At 37.9% G+C, this 25,293-nt stretch overlaps 1 protein-coding gene across 1 annotated transcript in view; it reads left to right on the top strand.

The window, feature by feature from the left end:
- KIF5B (kinesin family member 5B) overlaps positions 1-25,293 on the top strand; it is a 68,906-nt gene that overhangs the window by 29,930 nt on the left and 13,683 nt on the right. The window contains exons 9-16 of the mRNA XM_072651937.1: positions 2,391-2,495; positions 2,881-3,026; positions 3,833-3,981; positions 5,459-5,652; positions 10,757-10,825; positions 11,272-11,478; positions 12,462-12,605; positions 18,316-18,504. Coding sequence (XP_072508038.1) covers positions 2,391-2,495; positions 2,881-3,026; positions 3,833-3,981; positions 5,459-5,652; positions 10,757-10,825; positions 11,272-11,478; positions 12,462-12,605; positions 18,316-18,504 — 1,203 coding nt within the window. The remainder of the gene's footprint in view (positions 1-2,390; positions 2,496-2,880; positions 3,027-3,832; positions 3,982-5,458; positions 5,653-10,756; positions 10,826-11,271; positions 11,479-12,461; positions 12,606-18,315; positions 18,505-25,293) is intronic.

Below are 25,293 nucleotides of genomic sequence, written 5' to 3'. Positions count from 1 at the left end.
TAATTTAATTTAGAGTTAAATCAAACATGGTTGTAGATCTCAGCATATTCTTAGAAATCATATAGTCAAATCCCCTTATTTTATAGCTAAGGAAACTAAGACTGAGAAATGTGAATTACCAGAATTCATATAAGTAGTTCGTAAAAGAGCTTGGGAAGTAAAACCTGGGTCTGCTGACTGGTAACGTTTTTCTGTATGCTACACTATGCTACCTTTTACATGTACTATTTGTTTCTTGTTTAATGAGTGTGTGTCCATAACTGGATTATTAACCTTTAAAGGGAAAGACATTATCATTTTCTCTTTTCTGCCGCATGCTGAGACATATATTTGGCTTGACACAGAAAGTGTTGAAATTAGAATCACAGAGACTTGGGTTTGAAGCCTGCCTCTGACACATGGGCATAATGGTGGAGTACATGGAGAATGTACTGGATTGTACTGAGGCCCTGTGGTTAAATGCTTGTCCTTCTATTTATACCTGTGTAATCTTGGGAGTTGAAATTCACTTACATGGGGCTCAGTTTCATCTGTAAAATAAGAGGTTTCAGCTAGCAGGCCTCTAGGGACCTAACTTTCAATCTTTGGTACTTGGAATGTACTGGATATGTGACCCCAGGTCACTTAACTTAGTTCCTGGGGTAATTCCCTAGCACTTAGTAGATAAGTCACAAGTGACTTGTGATTTATATGGTTGGTGATGTTCCCAGGACTTGCCCACAATTGCTTTGAATAGCCTGCCACAGCACTTAGTAAAGTACTAGGGATATAATAAGCAATTAAATATTTATTGAATCTAATTGAAAAGTTTTATAATCAATAATATTTGATAATGTCATTCATGTTTCTAAGTGGCTGCTATGAGATTAACACATGGAATCATAAAAAAATGTGTGGTTCAATGGAAAGAGTTACTTGGCTTAGGAGTCTGGATATAGGGTCTAAAGACAGTTGGTTGGATCACTTGCTAGCCAGGTAACCCCTGGCAAGTACCTTAAGTTTTCTGAGATTCAGTCTCCCAAGTATAAAGTGAGATCCTACCCATTCTTAGTTAAAAATAATATTCTTTCCCCTCTCATTCTTAATGTATCATTTGGTTTTGTGCCTCTCCTTTATGTTTATCATGTATTCATCTATATTATAATTATTTGTATCTGTCGTGTCTCCCTATGTGATTAAGATTATCTATCAAGATTATCTAAATTTTATTCTCAGCACTGTGAAGTGTTTAATAAATACTGAATTTGAGTTCATTTGAAATAATTATCTAAACATTTCATGCTTAAAAGAAAAAAATCATTTTAGATAGCATTTTCTGGCCATTGTACTATAGGTCCATCAACCTTATTTAGCACAAATAAATTAGATGTTGTCACATTTCTCCAGAAATTTGGGATCTCCAAAGTAAAAGGCAACAAATGTGACATTGAAAATGGAAGAAACTGGTAGACTTAAATGCAGAGGCCAGGGTTACAATAAAAGGACAAATTAAAAAACTTTTAAAATATTTATACTTAAGTATTCCATCCTGCCTATGAAGTACTACCAACATGTCAGCAAACATTTCAGCACTGTGTGCAGAGCAATTAAGTGCTCTAGGATAGTAGACAGATAGAATGCATACAGAATTAGTTATGATACAAAATAGCAAGTATTTAGACAGGGACAGAAAGAGCTCTTACATTAGTAACAGTGTTTACCAGTTCTTCTCTACCTTCTCCCCAAAAAAATATTTTTCAGAAGTACAGTATATGAAAAATACAAAGGTAACAAGTTACAGTATCACTAGTAAATAATTAAGACTTTGTTGGGAGTGAAAAAAATGGGATTTGGAGAGAGAGAATGGGTAACCTGTGATTTCATAGATGTGGAGAACTTTCATTGTGGAACCTCCCTGTACAGGTACAGTTTGGTAACTCACAGCTACTTTAGACTCGTAAGAGATTTGTTTGGGATGCTGAGAGATTAAATGCTTTTGCTAGGTGGTGCAGTGCATAGAGCACCAGTCCTGGAGGCAGGAAAACCTGAGTTCAAATTTGGCCACAGACACTTACTAGCTATGTGACCCAGGGCAAATCACTTAACCCTGTTTGCCTCAGTTTCCTCATCAATAAAATGAGCTGGAGAAGGAAATGGCAAACCACTCCAGAGTCTGCCAAGAAAATCCCAGATGAGGCCACGAAGGGTCAGATATGACTGATAATGCCTAAACAACCCTCTGAATATATTTCAGAGGTAAGACTCAAACCCATGTTTTCCTGACTTCAAGTCTTGCCTCTATATGCTGTGCCACATTGCTTGTCTCAAATACTAGCAACTTTACTTTAAAGGACCTAGTTTTTAATTTTATTTTTCTTGTGGTTAAATTTTTTTTTAAACTATACATATAGGTTAGTAAAACTGGAGCTGAAGGTGCTGTGCTGGATGAAGCTAAAAATATCAACAAGTCTCTATCTGCTCTTGGAAATGTCATTTCTGCTTTGGCTGAGAGTAGTGTAAGTGTCATTGACTGCTTTGTCCTGTTTTTAAATTTTAAAACTAATCTTAGATATATACAGAGAAACTGTGATCCATTTCTAGTATTATAAATTATATGGGAAGATATTGTGTCCTGTATAACAGTGCTCAGATATTTCTTGAATGGATGAAATCATTACCAGTTTGGGATTTCCATGTTATAGCAGTAGTGAAGTTGAACAATTTGCTTCATTTCAGCTCTCTAGATTAGGCAGTTAATATTAAAATGGACACATTGAAAAATAGTCAAGACAGTCTTGTTCTGTGGTGAAATTTGTTAAGTAACTCATGTACTTGATTTCAGAACTTTATAAGATATGACCCTGAATGCTTAAAAACTATATGAACACTTTTTTTTTGTAGACATATGTTCCCTATCGAGATAGTAAAATGACAAGAATCCTTCAAGATTCATTAGGTGGCAACTGCAGAACTACTATTGTCATTTGTTGCTCTCCATCATCATATAACGAGTCTGAAACAAAATCTACACTCCTATTTGGTCAAAGGTTAGTTACTGAAAATGTGAATTATACTCTTAATAGATATTTGAATGAATGAAGTTTAAACTTTTTATGTTTATTTTCTTAAAGCTCTAATAAAACCTTGTTATATAGATGTTTTCAAAAGCATAATAACTCACATTAACTGATATATATATATATATAAAATATACATACACCTTTATATAATTGGTATCTATTACTATTAGAATCCATATTTTAGGTTTAAAATGTATATGATCCAAATTTGGTTAATTAAATATTACAGTTTTTACCCAGTTCTTTTGAAAGTTAGTTTAAGGTTATGACTAAGGAAAGAAAATTTAATTTTGCTAGGATTAACAAATAAAAATTTGGATCAAATTGTAAAGTGAAACCAGTATAATTCTGACTGAAGCTGTTAATTTAGAGCTGCCATTGTGTGCTCTGGGATCAGGAGTATTTTAAACTTCATGGTGACCATAGGAGAATCAGATCATAACATTATCATTAACCTTAAAATAGTTTAAGGTCAGCTTTGCAAATGCTATAAAAATTGTAAACTTCTCCCCATTCTTCCCTTTCCCATTAAGAACTGCTCCCAGTTTACAAGCACTGCACACTGCCGCCTCTCAAATATACAATAAAGTAGTCCCTTTCTATTTGAGGAAACAACTTTCTGTATTCATTCTAAAATATAGCACTTGGGCAAGAATGGGTAATAGTCAGTTAAGTTGTATACGCATTTTATTACAGTTACAAAATCACTTGGAAAGTAAATATATTTGAAAATAGTTCATCCCTGTTTAATTGTTTTTTTCCAATTTCATTAGAGCCAAGACAATAAAGAACACAGTTTGTGTTAATGTGGAGCTAACTGCAGAACAGTGGAAGAAAAAATATGAAAAAGAAAAGGAGAAAAACAAGACATTACGTAACACCATTCAGTGGCTAGAAAATGAACTCAATCGATGGCGCAATGGTAATGAAATTAAGCTATCACATTTTCTTGCTAGTGAGGCCACAGCCATAGAACAGCTACTTAAAATGTTGGGGAATCCAACATTAAGGTAAATTAAAATGAGGCCAAAGTAGTTGTCATTTAGACAGCTTTGAAAATGATTAGGTACCTAAGAAGAAAATTCCAAATGTTCTTATAAACTATCATTAGGCCCTCTAACAAAATGACCCAAAATAACTGAAGCAAAAGGAGTTCAGAAAAGGTGTCACAATTCAGCTGAATGTCCAATTGAATTCAGAATTATATGACTTTATTTACTTTTTCATGACCATATCAGTATTTAGCATATCTAGTTTTAACTTGGCTAACTTTAGGATATGTCATTTCATCCTAAATGACCATTTAGGATATCATTTCTCTTCTTTACTTTTCAGTAGTAAGGAGCTTATGATTAATAGCTTAAAAAAACAAAAATTTACCAGGGGTCTAGAATTGTAGAAGTAGGTATATGTTGGATAATTAAAAAGAAGCATTTTCTATTTATCAAATTAAATATTATAAAACAACAAATTTCATAATTATAGGATTAATTACCACCATATCGGTGTCAAGAAAATTTCTTCAGCAGTTAATACACTTTTTAATCCTTTGATTTATAGTTATTTACTAGCCTGACTAAATTTCACTGAGTGATCCTGGGTTTTTGTACATTTGTATTTTCTCAGTAGTTAGGTAGACAGTTTCAGTCCTTTAACAAATACTCAGTATCTTCCGTGTGATTAGTATTGTACTTGGTAGGGGTAAAGGCAACAAAAAGTATGTTATATTTATAAGCTTGTATTTGCATGGTGATCTTAAGGAACTTACAGTTGAGTTGGAGAGAGAAGACTAACAAATACAAAACAAAAGCAAACAAGACAGTAAATAATTAAAGGCTAAATTGTATATGGAATAAACACCATAGAGATTTAAAAGAAAGAGTGTGTGTATACAAGAGTAGTTAGGGAAGCTGAAAACTGTGATTTGAATAGTAGGTAGGAAAGGCCATTTTTTTTGTAGGAGAACAAAGTGAGAAAAGACAGAGTAGGGAACAACTATAATGTATTTGCAGTACACAGACCACCATATCTGACTAAGGTATGGGTGGCAGCCTTTGAAAACCTTTCTGGCTGAGTGTGGAGGCAAGGAACAGTGTATGTGGATAAGGTGGTAGAATGGCTTGTCAGGATTATCAGGATAGATTGAGGAGGGATGCAGTAAGAGCTGCTAGTAAACCGTTGGAATATTCCATGTGAAGGGAGGACAGCCTGGATTAGGGGAGAGATAGTGAAATTGGAAAGAGACTTTTCAAAAGAAAATCATCTGGGTTTGGTGATTGACTAACTGTAAAGTCAAATATGACTAGACGGAAACAAAGAAGCTGATAGGGGAAGATTCATGAGTTCAGTTTTGAACGTGTTCAGTCTTATTAGACAGTCATTGCTCTGTCTTATTTAAGGGGAGACTGTGCCGGTGGATGAACAGTTTGACAAAGAGAAAGCCAACTTGGAAGCCTTCGCGGTAGATAAAGATATTACTGTCGTCAACGATAAACCAGCAGCCGCAATTGGAGTTACAGGAAACTTTACTGACGCTGAAAGGAGAAAGTGTGAAGAAGAGATTGCTAAGTTGTACAAACAACTCGATGATAAGGTAGGCATTGTTCTTATTCAAGATTGAATTTGAATTTATGAATATTATTGTCTTCTTGACAAATTGTTTTCATTTGGATGTGAATATATTTTCAACTAATAATATGATGGTCCTTGTGACTATTCTAAATACATCTTTTTTAGTATCTCTCCTTTCATCTGAATTCCTTTGCTTTTATTTCTATCTCTATCTTTGGCAGGTGTGTGGTTTGCATTTATCATTGTGCAAATTTATTATATCTCTGGTTCTGAAATCGTGCTGTCGGATAACTTCACTAAGTTCAGGACACATTTATTAAGTTCCTGTTATGTGCTAGGAACTATACGTAGGTGCTGAAGATAAAAATATGAAATAAGTCTCTTCCCTTGAGGAGCTTACATTTCAATTGGGGTGGGATGGAATGGGATGGGAGGCTGACAATATCTACACAGATGTGACATTTCAGGAGGGAGAGAAAGTTAATAATGAGGGGATCAAGAAAGGCCTCATGTGAAAAGTGGTACCTCAGCTGGACTGTAAAGGAAGCAGGAATTCCAAGAGGTAGAGAATACCTGGGAATGCATTCCAGACATGAGATTCCGCCTATGCAAAGGCATATAAGAAAGGGATGAAAAGTCATGTGTGAGGAATGGCTAGCAGACCTGTTGGGCTAGAATGAAGAAGGCAAAAAAATGGAATAATATGAACTGTGGCTATAACGAGAAAAAGAAATCATATCAAAGAGGGCTTTAAATGTCCCAGCTTGAGGATTTGGGATTTTTGTATTTTGTCTTAGAGGCAATAAGCTGAAGTTGTCTTAGTAGGGTATGCTGGGAATATCAGTTTGAGAGCTGTGTAGAAGGAAGGTAAGAAGCAGGGACACTATTTAGGAGACTCAGAATAGTCCAGACAGTCAGATTCTGAATTAGGGTAGAGGTTGTGTGAGAGGATGACAAAGGATGAATACAAGAGATGTCATTGCTGTATAATCAGTAAGACCTGACAGCTGACTGGATGTGAAGTCAGAGGAGGTAGAAGATGCCACCAGGGTTTTGAGCCTGGGTGATTAGAAGAACAGTGATGACCTTGATAGAAATAGGGAGATCTGGAGGAGACGTGGGTTTGCTCTGGTTATTCCAAAATGAAATGCCCACAAGGCAGCCAGTTTCAGGGAGCAGATATGAGTGTGGGGCTTGAGTTCTGAAATAGTTGTGTAGAGAAGATTTCGATTTGGAAGGGATCCCAGAGGCCATTCTGGTTCCCCTCCTCCTTTTTCAGTGATGAGAAAACTGATACCCAGAAAGGTTAAGTGACTGCCTAAGCTTATGAGATTCATAAGTGGCAACGCCAGAATTTGACTCGCATCCTCTGATACTAAATGAAATTGTGTTTCCTCAACAGTATATGACTGGATATGTAATTTGGGAACTATCTATGGAAACTAAGGAGATTAAGGAGTAAAGACTGTAGAGAGAGACAAGGGCCTAATCTAGAGCCTTCAGCATCAACTCGTGAACAGGAGCAAGAAGATGAACAAAGTAAAGGAGACTGAGAAGAAACGGTCAGACAGGGAGGAAGAGAAGCAAGAAAAAGCAATATCATGTAAGCTTTGAGAGGAGAGAGCTGGTCCACGATATTTAGAGCTAAGACTGGGAAAGGCCAGTGGGATTAGCAGGTACAATGTATCCTTGGAGGGAGCAGTTTTAGTCATTAGTGGGAACAGAAGATAAACTTCAGGAGATCAGAAAGCAGGTGGGAGATGAGGCGGTGAATGCAGATGAGCCTTTCTAGGAGTTTGGCTGAGCCAGAAGGTGAGAGTATGAGGAGACAACTGAACGAAGGTTTGGAAAAGATGGGGACAAGGCATGTTACTCAGCAAGAAGTCAGGATAAGGAACCTTTGAAGAGAAATGATCAGGTGGTAAGTGTCTGGAAGACAATGGTCTAAGAGCACACGTTAAGTGAAAAGTCCAGAGAGAAGGGGGCCTGGTGCAGGGTTTAGGGTACAGATGAGGAGGGCAGGTAGAGAAAATAAAAAGAGAATTAAGAGACAGTGTTATTGTGGAGGTAGCTATAGAGAAGAATATAGTCGAGTCAGGAAGGAATGAAAGAATCAGTAGTGATGGCGATCCCCCTGGGACCCCCATCGGCTCACTAATCCACTCTCCACGGTGACTCTTCCAAATCTTTCATCCCTCTTTATTCATTCCATAGCTACCTTCCCCCACACTCTCAGCTGAGAACTTTGCCTCATGTTTTACAGAAAAAATGGATGTCTTTTACCACAAGTTCCCTCTTCTCCATCTCCTGTCACTCATGTTCCTTCTGCTACTGTCTGTTTCCTCCTTCATCACATGATGAAGTGGCCTTACTACAAGGCTAATCCTTTTTTGTTCAAGAGATCCCATCCCATCTCCTCTAACAGATTGCCCCCTCCGTCATTCCCATTCTGTCATTTACTTTCATTCTCTCCCTGTCCACTGGCTCACTTCTTAGTGCCTACAGACATGCCCTTGTCTCCCTATCCTGAAAAAACCTTCACTTGATTTCTTCCATACACTTTCATCCCCTACCTTTATAGTAAGACTCCTTGAAAAGACCATCTGCAATTGGTGCCTCCACTGCCTCTCTTCCCACTCTCTTCTTAACCCTTTATAATCCAACTGCCAACCTTATCATTCCACAGAAACTGCTCTCCAGAGTTTCTAGTGATCTCTTAGTTGCCAAATACAATCACCTTTTCTCAGTCCTCCTTCTCTCTAGGTTTTTAAAACACAGTCTTGGTTCCCTTCCTACCTATTTGACTGCTTCTGTCTATCACCCTCTAATTATAGGTATTCCTCAGGGTTCTGTCCTGGGTTCCTCTCTTCTCCCTCTATACTACTTCATTTGGTGATCTCATCAGTTCCCATAGATTTAATTACCATCTACATGGTGATGATTCTCAAATCTACCTTTCCTACCCTCATCTCTCTGCTGACCTCCAATCTCTCATCTTTAGCTGGCTTTCAGACATCTGAAACTGGATGTCCAACAGACATCTTCAACTCAAAATGTCCAAAACCAAACTTTCCCTCTAAACCCCACCTCCCCCAGTGCTACTTCCACTATTACTGTAGAGGACAATGTCATCCTTCCTGTTTCCTAGGCCCGAAACCTAGGCGTCATCCTGGATTCCTCACTATGTATCACCCTGTCGTGTCCAAGCTGTTGCCAGGGTCTTTCCATTTCATCTTTGGAATACACCCTCTTCCCTCCTCTGATACTGACACCACTCTGGTATAGGTCCTCATCACATCATCTGGCCCTGTAGCAATAGCCTGCTAGTGCATCTGCCTGCCTCAAGTCTCTGCCCATTGAGATCCATACTCCATTCAGTCACTAAAGTGATTTTCCTAGTATAACATGGCTCCCCCCCCTTACCCTGCACCGTTAAACTACTGTGGCTCTATGTTGCTTCCAGAATCAAAATTTACAAAATGCTCCTTCTAAAAATCCCCTTACCTTTTCAGCCTTCTTCTACCTTACACCTACCCAATGTAACTTTTAATCCATTGACAGTGGCTTCCTGGCTGTTCAATGAATAAGGACATTCCATCTCAGCTTTGGGCATTTTTTTTACTTTCTCCTATACCTGAAATGATCTGCCTCTTCCACACAACTACTGACCTCTCTAGCTTCCTTTTATTCCCAACTAAAATTTTTTCTTTTACTGGAAACCTCCAACCGCTGTTAATTCTAGTGTCTTCCCTCCGTTAATTATTTCCTATTTATCCTGTATATAGCTGACATTTATTTGTTTGTGTCTTGTCTCCTCCGTTAGGTTGTAAGCTCCTTGAGGGCAAGGACTGTCTTTGGTCTTCCCAGCACTTAGCACAGTGCCTGGCTTATAGTAGGTACTTCATAATATTGGTTGACTTACTGATTGAATGATGAGTTGAAAGAGGCTCTACACCCTCTATGGTTTCACTGTGTCCCAGCCCAGAATCAGCATCCGCTGTCACTGCCTCTAACTATCACAGGTATAAGACCTGTTAGAGTTTTTAGACCCTAGTGATTAGGTCTCTGGTTGGTGGAATGAATCTTTACCACAGATTTCTTCCCAAGATGAGGGAAATGAGGCACACTTGGGAGATCAGCTCTTCATCTGAAATCTCAGAATTCAGGTTCTGTTTTTTAAAGAAAAATAAAATCTTCCAGGGGAAAGAATAACTATGTGGGGCATAGCAGAACGAAGATGTAGGACTCAACTGGACCAAATTATCAAGCAAAAGAGATGTGATTGGGACTAGAGTAGATGGAGGTTTTATCAGGAAAGTACAAAGGTATCATTGAGTGTCAGTAATGTGTTTAGAGTGAAAGCCATTGGGTAGGAGCACTGAAGGGGAAAAATAAGAAATGGGGAAATAGTTATGTGTTTACTGTGTCTAGCCTCAATTTGAAATGTTTCCGTAATATAATCTTACAGTGACACTTCAGTAAATTGTATAAAACCTGATACTTTTTTTATTCATTATTTTTCACTTATACCTTGGACTTTGTAAAACCCACATTCAGGTCCTGCTTCTGACACTTATTAGTCATATGACTTTTGGCAAGATACTTAATTCCTCCTATAGCCTCAGTTATCTAACCTGTAAAATGGAGATAATGATCCTGGTCATACCTCTGTCACAGGATTAAATGAGTTAATGTATACTAAGGGTTTTAAAGTGCTATGTTAATAGCTATAATGATGGTCGTTTAAAATATTTTAAGAAAAGACTTTGGTAAAGAATGCATTTTTTCCTTGTTTATAGTATAATAAATTGTATGTTTATTGTAGCAGTGAGTACTTCAAAAAATAGTAGCATTTGAATATTTTTCTTGAGAAAAAACTAAACTGTCTTGAATTTAAAGAAATTATTTTGTCTCATCTAGCATGTTTTTATGTGTGGTAAAAACATTTGTTTTCAGTATATAAAAAAATAGGATTTACTTGTACTTTTTCATTTGAAATTCAGAAAGTTATTTTTCTGTTTCCATTTTACATGTGTGCTTAATTATTTTATAAGCTATTTTACCCACTAATCAAGATTACAACTAATTTTTGAGACCTGTTGATAGCTGATTTTTTTCAATTGCAGGATGAAGAAATTAATCAGCAGAGTCAGTTGGTAGAGAAACTGAAGACACAGATGTTGGATCAAGAAGAGGCAAGTTTCACCTGTTACCTCCCTGTAAAGTTTCAGTTTATCATGAACTTGAAATTAGAACTACATGAATTCAAACCACATTTTAGTCCTTTACAGACCTTCCTCTCTTGCCCTCTTCCCCATTTCCTACATCTCACTAAAAATACGTTGTCATATCTAAGCCAAGAAGAATTCCTAAAGAAAGAGTTGTTGCCCATAGAGTCCTTTAGTTTTTATTCCTGATTCCTGTGAACTCTGGGTGAACTCTGGTGTTTAATAAACAGGAATGAGATATCCCAGATCAGTGAAGGATGCTGTAGCTAATAATTTACCTGAATCCCCATTTCTGTACTTTCTGCTTGTACTCAAGAACAGACATATGGAGATTAGAGTTAAAGCCAAGTACATCTAGCCTTTCCTTGTATTAATACTTTGGTGAAAATGGCCACATCTGCACTTCTTTGTAGCTTCTGGCATCTACAAGAAGGGACCAAGACAACATGCAGGCTGAGCTGAATCGCCTGCAGGCCGAGAATGACGCCTCCAAGGAGGAGGTAAAGGAAGTGCTTCAGGCCCTGGAGGAGCTTGCCGTCAACTACGATCAGAAGTCCCAGGAGGTAGAAGACAAAGCTAAGGAATATGAGCTGCTCAGCGATGAGTTGAATCAGAAATCGGTAAGAAAATCACAGTGTGTTTTTTCATTTTTTAATGATTTGATAAATTTCTGTCTTGAATAGTTCTCATGTGGCAGTTATTATGATTGTACAGTGATGCTCATGGTCCTGAGCTGTCAATCACCAGCTCTTGCTCTGCACCAAAACTTCTGTCTTTTATCCTTCTGTTGTTAACAACAGTAACCAAAAAAGATTGCATTAAGATCACCGTTATATTCCCCCATTATGTCCATGTGTGGTTAAATACTGTTAAAATGATTATTCTCCAACCTTCTGATGGGAAGAGAACTTAAAAATTAGATCCCATTGTTCAGGGTGACAGATGATAGTAGGCTAGCAAGCTGACTATACTACTAAGAAATTAAACAACACAGTAATGAAGGGAATTTCATTTAATTTGCATTAGTCATTGGTATTGTAACTTTTCATAACCAAATAATATTGATTTCCTGTTAGCATTCAGCCAATAAACAGTTTACTTATAAAATATTCCATGTGCATATTTTAAGTATTTTTTACAACATACCCAACAAATACTTAGTGATCTGTGGTTTACCATTTTCATTATGATTTTCTAAAAAGGTAGAATTTATGTAGAGTGTTATAATTGGAAAGAATTATGTAAGTGCCTGCTGTTACCATATTTCATTCTGTAGAGTGGCTACTTACGTTTTTGAACTGTTACATTTGTGCGAAACAGATTGGCAATCTTTTTGAGAGTTGGGGATTTATGGAACCCTCTCTACCAGTACAGATAGGCACCTGCTTTACAGTGTATAGTCTTAAGGAGAGTTGCCTCATGTCCTGAAGGCTTAGGTAATATTCCCAGCATCACACAGCTAACATCTGTCCTAGGGAGGATTTGAATTGGGGTCTTCTTGATTCCCAGGGACAGTTTTTTCTACCATACTGTGCTTCCCCTGGCTTTAATTACTAGGTTATTAAATTATTTTAACAAATATTTGAACTCTTAATGTTTATAGGCAACTCTGGCAAGTATAGATGCTGAACTTCAAAAACTCAAGGAAATGACAAATCACCAGAAAAAACGAGCAACAGAGATGATGGCGTCTTTATTGAAAGACCTTGCAGAAATTGGAATTGCTGTGGGAAACAATGATGTCAAGGTAAATATGATGTTCTAGTCATAACTATAAATAATGGCTCATAGCCAGTTTTATAGGGTATCCCAAAAGTCTTTTGGGGGGTTTTTTGGCCAAAGATACTGGAGTGTTAGCCATTCCTTTTCCAACTCATTTTACAGATGAGGAGACTAAGGCAAACAGGGTTAAGTGACTTGCCTAAGGTTACACAGCTAGTAAATGTATGAGGTCATATTTGAACTGAGGAAGATGAATCTTCCTAATTCCAAACCTAGTGCTCTGTCAATGTGCTGTGCCCCCTAGCTGCCCCATTTTAGATTGAAGTAAATTGGACCATGAACATTCAGTTAAAATAAACACAAGCTTGTGAAACCCAGGACTGATGATGTGCTTCAGACTGCTCATGTCCCCTGACATTGTAGTCACTACTAAAAATTAGTGAAAAATGTTAGTGGTATAAGTTTGGGAGATGGGCCTGGGAAGGCTAAAAATGAGTCAGCCTAACAGCAAAATAACATGCATTTAAGGTGAGAAGAATTTGAATATTGCAATAGGTGATGTGTTTAGACTTTACATTTTAGTTAAAATCCAGGTTATCATTAGAAGGCCCTCTCTCAATTTCAACTTAGGAAACATTGATTAAAGCCCTTTTATATACAGAGCACTTCTGGACTGAAGCATTTTAACTGCATCCCCAACCAATGGTCATCCAACTTAAATTCCAAAAGAAGCTTAGCTTACACACTCCATTCCCATTGTAAAACTTCAGGGGGAAATTTGACACATCATTATTTTCAAAATTATTTTTATTAAATTAGACTAGCATTTATTTTCTCTCCATCTCACCTCATTCTCACATGAGAAAAAAATTGCAATAACAAAACCCTTATAACAAATATGCATGGTAAAAGCAAAACAGACGCCCACATTGGTCAGGTCTGGTGTTCAGCCATCCCTCTTTTTCACGAGGTGGGCGGCAGTTTTCATCATTATTCCTCAGGATCATGGTTGATCACTGATCAAGTTAAGTCTTTCAGAATTGTTTGTTTTTTTACAATATTGATGTTAGAATATAAGTTGTTTTCTTGATTCTGCTTAATTGGCTTTGTATCATTTCATAGGCATCTTCCCAGGTTTCTGTGAAACTATCTCTTGATTTCTTCTAGCCCAATATTATTCCATTACATTCATATGCCATAATTAGTTCAGCCGTTTCCTCAATTAATGAATATCCCTAGTTTCCAGTTTTTTACCACGACAAAAAGAGATACTATAAATATTTAGAACCTTTTCCTCTCTGTTTGATCTTTTTGGGGTATACACCTAGTAGCTGTATCACTGGGTCAGAGGGTATATATACAGGTTAGTAACTTGGGATATAGTTAGAAAGCCATTCCATAATGGCTAGACCAATTTGTACCTCCATCAATTAATGTACCTATATTTTAGCAGTCCCTCCAACATTTGTCATTTTCCTTTTTGGTCAGATTTGCCAATCTGATGGGTATGAGGTGGAACTTCAGAGTTCTTTTAATTTGCATTTCTCTAATTACCCATGATCTGAAGCATTTTTTCATATGGCTTCAGATTGAATTTTTTTAGGACTGTCTTATATCCTTTATCCTTTGACCATTTATCAATTAAGGAATGTGAACAGTTTATTATTAAGTCTACCAGAAGTAGGAATGAAAGAAAACTTTTACTTTTTATCTCTCTGTTAACTTGTTACTCAAATTTTCATTGTTCAGAAAGTTCTGAGGCAATTAACTTAAAACTGGAAGCCAAATTACTATTGGACCAGGATTGCGAAATTAGTTAATGCCATCCATTTTTTTCTCTTGTGCATATAGGCACTTAATAAATGCTTGTTGGATAAATGCCTCTGTTTCATTTCTTCCTGAGGCAATTCAATTTCTCAGCCTACTCTTCTCTCAACTCTGTTACTTTGTCATGTTATTCACCATTAATCTTTACTCTTCTAAATAAAATCAAGTCAGCAAACATTTATAAAGCACTTACTGTATGCCAGACACTATGTTCATTGCTGGGCATATATATACAAATAAAGACAAACTAGTCCTTACCCTCAAAAAGCATACAATCTAATGGGGGAAGAAGGAAGCTGAAAGGGAAGGAAGGAAGAAGGTACCTAGTGAGGAGGTGTGATGGAGAGTTCTAAAAGGAGTCCCAGAGCATATGAAAAAAAAACGGCTGAGCCCCCAGAGGCCATGGCCTACACTCTCCATTCAGCATGGACTGGGCAGATTCAAAGGAAAAGAGGTTGCTGCTCAGTATTTATGTGGCTGTCATTACACTTCCCTTTTCAGCAGTCTGAAAATTTTGGCCTCTTCATGGTAGAGGTGGGATTTCAGAGGGTGTAGGAACCTTACTGGAGGATAAAAAATGTTGAAGACCACGTGATTTAGAAAGTGCTTGTTGTTGAATAAGATTTGTAAATTTGAGACATAGCATTTTCATTTTTAGCAAATTGCATGTTTTCAGTTAAAATGTATGTGTTGAAAAGATAACTTGAAAAATTGTGAGTAGTGGTCCCCACTGACTCACCAGAAGTCACACACATTTCATACATGAAACTGGAACCCAGGTCACTTGACACTGATCCACAATTTTTTCCACTAAGATAGTATGTAGCTTTGAAAAGCCTTACAGGTAAGTAAATACACTAGGGATCTTTAATCTCATAACAGGAGAGTTCCTAGTGTGGGTATATCGCCAGTGTAATATGAGCAGCTGCTGTGGATATGTATATATATTTTAAGGATTGAATTGCATAGTATAATAGGCACTCTTCACTCAAAGTTAAACCAGCACAACATTTATTCTGCACATAAGGACAAGATAAACCATCATTATAGAAACATAGTAAAACAAAGCTCAACAGAGTAATAGAAATAATTACACACGTCACCAGATGGAGAGCACCAACATCTGGGGAGATGGGGGGAGTAGGGGTTGATAACAGCTACCTAGGGTCACTAATCTGGGAAATCAAAAAGGTCACAATCAAATTTCAAATAAGCCTCGGCACCTGATTGGCTCAGTGCAGAAAGGCATGAAAACCTACATGGCCCAGCATCTGATTGGCTCAAATGCCAAAGGGTGTGGAAGCCCACGTGGCCCAGCGCCTGATTGGCTTGTCACCAGGGCTCTATGTAACTCAGCATCCAGCTACAAACTGGGTCACAGTTCAAAGCAGTAAGACATCTGTGATGGACAAGGTAAAATTATGTACCTTTAGACTTTGGAACATCTTCTCCTGTTCCAAGGAGAAAAAGGGAACACGTGTAGTCATGTAGGCCTATAAACATACATGGAAGATGTATATACCTTATTAGTCTTGCTGTGGGCTATCTATCCACCGAAGGCCAGAATCACTCACAAAGTAGATAAGCACTAACTAGAGAGAGTTGCCTGAGGAGGTCTAGGGAAGGGACTTGCCAGGGTTGGGGGGAGGCAGATAGTGAATGTCAGATGGGGTCTGAGCCTAGATCTTGACAACTGTCAGACTACCCACTCCACTGGCCCCACTCTGATCTCCTTTGGGGATGTATTTTCACAGTTCCTGCTTAATTCGTGGGCCATTATTGTGATTATAGGGTTTGTAAAGAAGAAGCTTTAACATCTAGCATAGCCTCCTTATTTTAAAGAAGAAAAAAGACATACCTAGATTGGCTCATGGCTTAGAGAAGGAGGCGGCAGTAGAAGTCATCTCACCAGCTCCTTTGATTTCCCATTGAAGAGTCTGAGCCTGGAGGGGATTGGATGACTTTCTGAAGGCCACATAGCTCTAAAGGGCAAGTTCTCAGACCAGACTGCCTGTGCTGCACTGTGCTGGCTCCTAGGCTGATGCAGTTAATATCAAAGTCAGGATTTGAACCAGGTCCTTCTGGATCCAGTTCTGCTGTCTCTCTACATTGCCTTCCCAACAGAAATGCCCACTGTTGAACTCAAACCCATGGTCTTCACGTTGAGAGTCTTACAATGTTGCTGTCCGTGAGAAAATAAACATTCTCTGTGGAGATCATTTTTAATTGTCATGAAGTCATACATTTTAGAGCTGGAAAGGAGCTTCAGGAAGATAGCCCATCTAATCCCCAGATAGCTTGTTTATTAGTCTCTGCTGGATTGTAAACTCTTCTAGAACAGGTCTTGTGATTTCTCTGTAGATGGTGGTGGTGGTTCATAAATATTAGCTGAATGAAGGAACATTAAGTAATTGTCCATGAGTAAAAAGTGCCCAAAAAAGCATCATCACCCAAATCAAGAATCTTAATTTTTGTCAGCATATCACTCTAGAGCAGGGGGTGTGTCATGAACCCCTTTGATAGTCTAGAGAAATCTATGGACCTTTTCTTAGAATCATATTTTTAAATGTGTAAAATAAAATATATAGAAAAAGCACCAATTATATTGAAATAAAAATTATTTTTTCCCCATTCAAGTTCACAGATACTCTAAAATCTATCCAAAGACCTCTTGGGGTTCTGTAGACCACGGGTTAAGAACCCCTTCTCTAGATCCTGGGGGCATTAAAATCAGTCTTTATGCTGAGTAACATAGAATTAAGAGAGTATATGTTTCAAAGTAAGCACCCCAACGTTGCCTACATGAGTCAGCTGTTGGAATTATGACATGTTTTACCAAAAGTAATAAGATCTAAAATCCCTCTTTTAATCTTCGAACTAATCAAAAGTTCATTAATGTGACAAGCAAATCTGATTTGTGGCAAGCTAAAATACCATCCAGCACAGTTTTCCAGCATTGACCTGGAGGCTGGTGCTTGGGACACAAAAATTAACTTCACTTGAGCAAATCTAATATCATGTAGTGCTGTTTTAGTAGACATTCATTGAACCTCCATCTTTGCTTTGCACTGTACTTTTCTTACACAGGAAAAATGCATAAGTAACATGGCTTAGACATAGTTCTTTCTTCATATTCTTCGTGGGGTTCTCACAGCAGCCTAAACTTCTTTTTACTAGCAATTCATTAATAGTCTAGGGATGTTATTGTAGCTAAAATGATTATGGTTATTGAAAATTTACTCATGAGAAAAATTTAAGAGGCAGAGTTGTATTTTTTTAGGTCTAATATCAGATCTTTTTCTTAGCCTATATTCACATACTGTATAACATTGTATTTTAAGTAGTGGAAGGAAAATTCAAGCAGGTTATAGTTTGGGCCATTAATTTCCTACATTTTCAAGTATGAGAACCTCTTTTTAGTATCCAATTTCATGGACCTCTACATTGTGGTAATACCTTTGTATTACCTTTAGTATCCTTTAATACCTTTAGTATCCTTTGAGAAAATTCATAATGACAGAATGGAAACACTCAGTGTATATATACGTGTGTGTGTGTGTGTGTGTGTGTGTGTGTGTGTGTGTGTGGGTGTGTGTGTGTGGGTGTGTGTGTGTGTGTATTATCCAACAATTTACAGTATATTCCACAGCAATACTGTCTCTAATCTCTACCCTTCCCCAAACAAAACAAAAAAACTTACCAGTCATCTCACAGGTTGGGATTCTTTGATATGAGCTTTGAAAGCAAAAGCTAAAAGGAATAAACTGACCCCAGATATGAACAAAATTTAAGTAAATGTCACACCGATTCTGCAAATATTAACTTTGTTGACTGTATTTTGGATTCTAATCTTTCGCTAAAATAGTTTATTGCTCCAGTGTTCACATGAATTTAATTTTTCTTCTCAGCAGCCCGAAGGAACTGGCATGATAGATGAAGAGTTCACCGTTGCAAGACTGTACATTAGTAAAATGAAATCAGAAGTGAAAACAATGGTAAAACGCTGCAAACAGTTAGAAAGCACCCAAGCAGAAAGCAACAAAAAAATGGAAGAAAATGAAAAAGAATTAGCAGCATGTCAGCTTCGTATATCACAGGTATGTATTATAACATGTAACTTAGAGTTCAATTGTTGAAATGTCTTTATAGTTTTAATTTTAAACAAGGTTTGTTGGAAAATAGTTTTAGAGAAACAAATTTCCATAGTTTAACTGAAACACGTTGAGATTAAATAAGAAAGAATATTCAGTGTGACATTACAAAGTAATGTGAGGGTTCTGAGTAGGTTACACCTGTCATTCAGTATAATTCATCCTCCCCAGAGGATTTTTCACTTCCAAAAAGAAAAAACTACTAAGAGTAAGATCTAGAAATCCTGGCTATAAATCTCAGAGTGGGAGGAGTTTCTAAGGAATAGGGTCCATTGAAAAACCCACTCATTCCTTCTGGAGAATGAAGAGTGACTAAAATGAGACCACCCAGCACATTCTTCAGTAATTCATTTCAGTTCACTTCCTCCCCCAGACTCTTGTTATGTGCAGTAACCTATGCTGGGCACTCTGGGGACCCAGAGGGCATGAGGTGGGAATGAGATGAATGCATGAATAACCAATGTGAGCTTAAAACCAAAGGTCAGACTGTGGATGAGGGCAGATGTTGAGAAGGGAGGGAGCACTTGGGTCTGGGCTGATCAGCGTGGGCTTCATAGAGAAGATGAACATCAGCTGGACCTTGAAAGCAAACAGTATCAGTGCTTGAAAATGTGCTTGGACAGTGGAGATGGAGACAAGCAGGAGGGCATGGTGAAAGGCCAACAGTTTGGTTTGACTGAAAAGAGATTACTTGAATGAGAGTGGGGTGCAATGACACTGAAACATAGGTGGGAACTAGATTGTGAAGGGCCTTAGGTGCCAAACCGAGGAATTTGTACTTTATCCAGAAATGGGAACCACTGAGTGAGGGGAGAAGTTCTGTGATCACTGTCATTCATCAGGAAATTACCTTAGGAACAGTGTGAAGAGAATTTGACAACAGAGGGGGTAAAGACAGGAGGACCTCTTTGCTCCCCTCTCAGCACCAGATGCAGCCCCAAAGGTCCCCTGCTGCCCCCATCAGCTCTCTCCTCCCTCCCTCTCTTTTCTCCCATGTACTATCCATTTTATTTAAATGAATTTCTTTGGGTTGAGGTGAGGGCAGGCCAAGGTAGGGAGCACAGGGTGGAGGAACAGAGTAACAGTGGGAGTTGAGAAGCTGCTGCAGCCAGCTGGATGTACTGTTGGAGCAGTAGTGCAGACATCAGCAGGGTTCTGTGGCTTGAGCCTGATTGAGTTTGCACACAGTTGTGGCCTTCGGTTGACTGCAAGTCTGGGGAATTTCAAAGTGAAGGACCTTTTTAGCCTTAGTCTTTTGCCTTTGATATTTTTCCCTAGCTTTGAATTTACTGGATCCATTTCTGTCTACCTCAAAATTTTGAATGTGTAGGATTAAGTTCCTTCTATCTGTCTGTGAAACCAGTAGAAGTGGAGAGGGGAAAGTTCCATTAATCTCTGCTATGATCCAAATTAGCTAATAGAAACTCAGCTTCTGAGCTGATGAGAGTGGAAAAAATTGTATTCAAGAGGATGTGTTAAGAAGTCAGAACTACTCTTGCCTTTCAGTTTTTACAACTCTTATTGTTCACTCATTCATGAGAAGTAACCATTTGAAAGGAAAAAGAAACAGTTTCAAGAAACTGGAAGTTTGCTAATAGCATGTTACTGTAGGATTGTATTTTCTAAAGCAAAGGCTGTTTTGTTGGAATTGTCTGTAAAATTTTCAAAATGGGGCAGCTAGGTGGTAGGTGGTGCAGTGGATAGAGCACCAGTGTAGGAGTCAGGAGGACCTGAGTTCAAATCTCACCTCAGATACTTGACACTCACTAGCTGTGTGACCTTGGGCAAGTCACTTAACCCCAATTGCTTCATCCTGGGTCATCTCCAGTCATCCTGATGAATATCTGGTCACTGGATTCCGATGGCTCTGGAGGAGAAGTGAGGCTGGTGACCTGCACAGCCCTCCCTCACTCAAAACAAAGTCAAGTGCAAGTCATGTCATCATTTCTCTGATGGCATGGTCTTCTTCGGCAACGAAGGATGAACACACACAAAATTTACAAAAGAAACAGAGTGACATTAGGAACACTCCAAGATAAAGTGCAAAGGTCTAGCCTTCTGGAAAGGCCTGAGTATACATCAAACACGTATTCTAAACCAAATGTTCAGAAGTTGAAAATAGACTGTGTCTAGGCATACTGCATGTCACCTGAAGCGTAATTATAGAATTGCCTATCTTCCAACAATCCCTGAAACTGTCTTTAATAGTACTCTTAAAGTGAATAAAATATTCAGTTATTTTGGTTTATTTCATATCAGAGCACTGAGTGCCAGTGTGAGAATAGATTTAAGTTGTGAAGCCTAAAACATGACAACTGAATTGTCATTGATAGTTTCATACTTGAGGAGGAAATAGGTTGTGGTTGTAAATCTGTTATGTTGTAGTTGGAAATAGGTTCGGCCTTAATTATGATTCTCTTCAAAGCATGTTTGTTAAAACTAAAATGTAAATTCTGATGTAGAATGACAGATACTAGTAGTGTTTGGATCACTATACTGATTCTAGGTGGTATTGATGGTAAAGGGTGATCAACTTTAATTAATACCATGCAATCTTAAGTGTGATTTTAATTGTGATCACATTAAAACAGATCAATTTATGAAAAATAACATAATACACTTTCACATACAGTTAACACAGTTTGCTAGTCTTGAAGTAATATAAACAACTTTTTTAAGCCTTATACAACTTAATACAATACAATAATTCTAAGAATTTTATTTTTGTTGGCATTTTTTCCATTTAAATTTGTTTATGAAATTCTACAAAATATGTAAACAGACCTACTAAGTTTATCTTCAACATTATACTAGAGAACAAATGATATGGTATACGGTGTATAATATATGTGATTCATATATAATATGCAGTATACAAGAATAGTTTTTATCTCAATCTCTGGTTCCTCAGACTCATTTGAGAAAAAAAATAATTTCTGTCGTACAAGCTATTCTTATAGTTTGTCAGTCTGAAATCTCAGCTCTGTAGGCCAACATTAACATTCTAGAGTAGGAGTGGGGAACTGCAGTCTTGAGGCCACATGTGGTTTTCTACATCCTCAAATGCAGCCCTTTGACTGAATCCAAACTTCACAGAATAAATCCTCTTAATAAAAAGATTTCTTCTGTAAAACTTGTACTCAGTCAAAAGGCTGTACCCAAGGACCTAGAAGGCCACAAATGGCCTCAAGGCTGCAGATTTCCTACATCTGCTCTAGAGCTTTTAAATAAGGATTGCTGTTGACATGAAACTGCACCCTGTTAGAGTTTTGTCTTTAAAAGAATACAAATGAGGTATGCCATGGTCAAAATGTTCCTGTATCAAAAGAAAACCTAGAGAGACTAAAACAAGTATTGTCTCCCCATAAAAGTCTAGTAAGCAGCAATTTAATTTGCTAATTATTCAATTTAATTGAGTCTTAAGTGATAGATTATTGAATCTCAATTGACATACAGTGTGCATTTTAAAGGCTAAAACTGAACTTGTATTAAGAAATTTGGGATGCCCTGTATAATGTTGAAGGGATATATAGTTAATCAGTACAGTATATAGCTTAACTTCCACAATAGCTGTAACTAATTAAAATTTCCCTTTGACATATTGCAGAAAAATTTTCCTTTCAAAATACACCAAAAACCACAGTATATATCTTATACTTCATTTCATAACGTTGTGTAAATATTAGGTGAACTCTTCTGTTACTCCTAGCAACTCGATTAATTGAAGAATTTCTGTTCTGACTTATCATCGCCGACTTTCAAGTTGGCTAAAGTAACCTAAGTACCATTATCTTCTGGTACTAAGAAATTGGCCTTAATATAATGTTGGATTTTGAGTCACAAAACCTGGGTTCAAATTTTGCTCCTGCCACTTACTGTGTAACTTTGGGCAAGTTAGTTAATTTCTTTGGGCCTCATTTTTCTCATCTGTCAAACTAAAGAGTTAGACCAAATAGTCTGTAAGGCCTCAACCAGCCCAGAATCTATAAGATGAACCTGAGCTATGGTGGATTAGAACTATCCAGGCAGTTGTGAGAGAGTGTTGAAATAAAATCAGCAGAATCTACCAATATGTGTTGGATCTAAGGGATCTAAGGAGAACAAATGTCAAAAGATCAGTCTTGAGAATTTGATCCTGACACATAAGAGGAGGTTCAAGTCTTGTGAAGGGAATGAGTTTAGTCTTAGATGTCTTGAGTTTGAGGTGATTATAGAATGATCCACATGGAGACCAAGCATTCTCATGCTCCTCTGCTTCCTCTCTCGTGCTCTAAAATACAGCCATCTTCTAAGGCTTTGATCTCTTATTCGATCTGGGATAAAAAAAATCGTAGAAGCCAGTGTTGAAGTCCATGACATCAGATTTGTATGTACACAAATGCCCAGAGTACAAGTTCAAAGCAAAAAAACCCCCGCAAAACCCCAAATCTTCTAATGCTGGCAGGCAATGTGTGACCTCATCAGTGTCACTGGAACTTAATGCAGTGACACCAAGGACTGGAATGTGCCTCTGAAAGGGCATAGAAGAAGCTAGGTTGGTGTGGCTAGACTGGAGTTGCGTGTTAAGATAGTCACATGATGAATCCTGACTTTGGGGAGAGATTTTAAAAGGAAGGATGGTTAGGAGCCTGTGATAAAAAAAAAAATCTTTTCTGGGTATGACTAGAAGGTCACTGAAGTTTCTTAAAACTCTAAAGTCTGCCCAGAAAGGATAAGACACTCTCAACAATGAAATTATGAAGATATGAAAAAAGAAATAATGTTGGTAATCCATATATGCACAGGGAACTCGCCAGTTTAGATTTTTAAAAGACAGTGAGAGAAGAGGGAAAGAAAAGCAGCTAATAAGGTGACTACAAAAGTTTGGGGAGTGGTCATTCAGAAATCCTCTCAGGAGTGCTCAGGCTCAGAAGAAGCCAAGGCTAGGGGAGCTGAAAAAGGACTCTTTAGCTACATTCAGGAAAAAAGACTTAAAAAAGGGATAGGATCTCTGCTTGGGGAGAAGGGAGTGATAATTTGATGACAAAAGAGTTAAAGTGGTTTGATACATATTTTGTTTTCTTTGCTAATGAGAACAGACTTAGAAATGTAAAAGAAAAAATGGCTAATGAGGAGCTGATACCCAAGATACTATAAGTAAGAGGTAGAGCAGCAAGATAATGTTAATGTTCAAATGAACACCTTCAGGAACTGTGAAAGAACTGCAGATGGGGTTGCTGGACCACTTAGAGTGATCCGGGAAAGGTCAGAGATGAGTTGAGTTGTTGGAGGATTTGAGAAGGACCAGTGTCCCTGCTTTCAAAAATTAAGAAAATGCTATTCTTGTGAAAAACATGGAAAATAAAAGTGAAATGAAAATACAATTAGGAGGATATGAAACTGGTTCTAAAGGTACAGGCAGAGTAGTTAATCAGTATGGTTTGTGGTTTGCTATCATTTTGGAAGAAGATCTCCAGTGGCAAGACCCAGAAATCTATGCTTGGTTCTTTATTTTTTAACATTTCAATCAGTAACTTGGATATTGGCATATATGAAATGCTTATTAAATGTGCAGCTGACATGAAGATAGGAGGAATAGCTAACCATGAATGACTGAAATCGAAAAAGATTTTGACAGGCTAAATTGAATAAGATGAATTTGATAAATAAGTGGAAAGATTTAAATTTGTGGAAAAAAACCAACTTCACAAGTGCAAGATGACAAAGGCTGGCTAGACAACAATCCATCAAAAAAGAACTGGGGTTTTTAGCAAACAGCCTCAGTGTGCTTCAGCATTCTAATATGGTAACCATAAAAGCCAGTCCATTCTTTATTAAGAAACGTTATACTCTCCAAGAAGAACTACAAGTAAGAATGCCAGTTCGTTATAAGCTGGTCACATATGGAATGGCATGTTCAGTTCCAGGTGCCACAGTATAAGAAATGACATTGATAAGCTGAGTAGCATTTAGAGAAGGGCAGTCATGCAATTTGAAGCACCTGGCAAGTGTTTACCCTGAAGCAGAAGAGACTGGGAGGGTGGGGGGTTTGGGGGAAAGGGGAGCAGGGAGTGGGCAGTGCCTTCAGTTGAAGAGGTGTTGTCTAGGAAAGACTTGGTCTTGTTCTGCTTGGTCCCAAAAGGCAGAGCTAGGAGCAGCGGGTGGAAGCTGCACATTTAGGCTTAACATCAGGAAGAGCTTCTTAGAATTCAGCTTTACAGGAGATTTCCGCTCGGTAGAGGCTGGATGTGTGCTGCAGCCAACTGTAGAGGGCTTGCCCTAGATGGCCACAGAGTTTTCAGCCCTGAAGTTCTGTCATTCTGATGCAACCACTAGGAGGGGACGGGTTGAGGATGGGAAAAGCAGAAGGAATGACTAGAAGGAGCAGGGACACCTGTGGAGGGATGGCTTGGCTAGAAGGGCAGCCTCGTCTTCTGAAACAGGAAAGAAGGAGAAAGGGGATTTAAGGTTTTAAAGTTGGTAGCTATTTAAGTAAAGCAAGTGGCAGAATCAACAGGAAATATTAGGGAAGGAGATTTTGAGGTATGTGGAGAAGGTTTGAAATAGTTGTTTTGGTAAATAGTAAGATGTGAACTTGCTGCAAACAATGCCTAAAATCTTAATGTGTCCATTTTTGTGTTCTTGTTGAACAGAATTCTTAGGGGTAAGAAAGGGTCTTGGGGAACATGGTAAACTAATAAAATTAACAACCAGTGATGCGGAACCATTGTGGGGAAATCCTGTAATGTAGGGTGA

Source organism: Notamacropus eugenii, chromosome 3 (genome assembly GCF_028372415.1).
Source record: "Notamacropus eugenii isolate mMacEug1 chromosome 3, mMacEug1.pri_v2, whole genome shotgun sequence".
Taxonomy (NCBI): Eukaryota; Metazoa; Chordata; class Mammalia; order Diprotodontia; family Macropodidae; genus Notamacropus; species Notamacropus eugenii.
The sequence above is the reverse complement of the archived record's forward strand: the minus strand, read 5'-3'. Positions and strand labels throughout refer to the sequence as shown.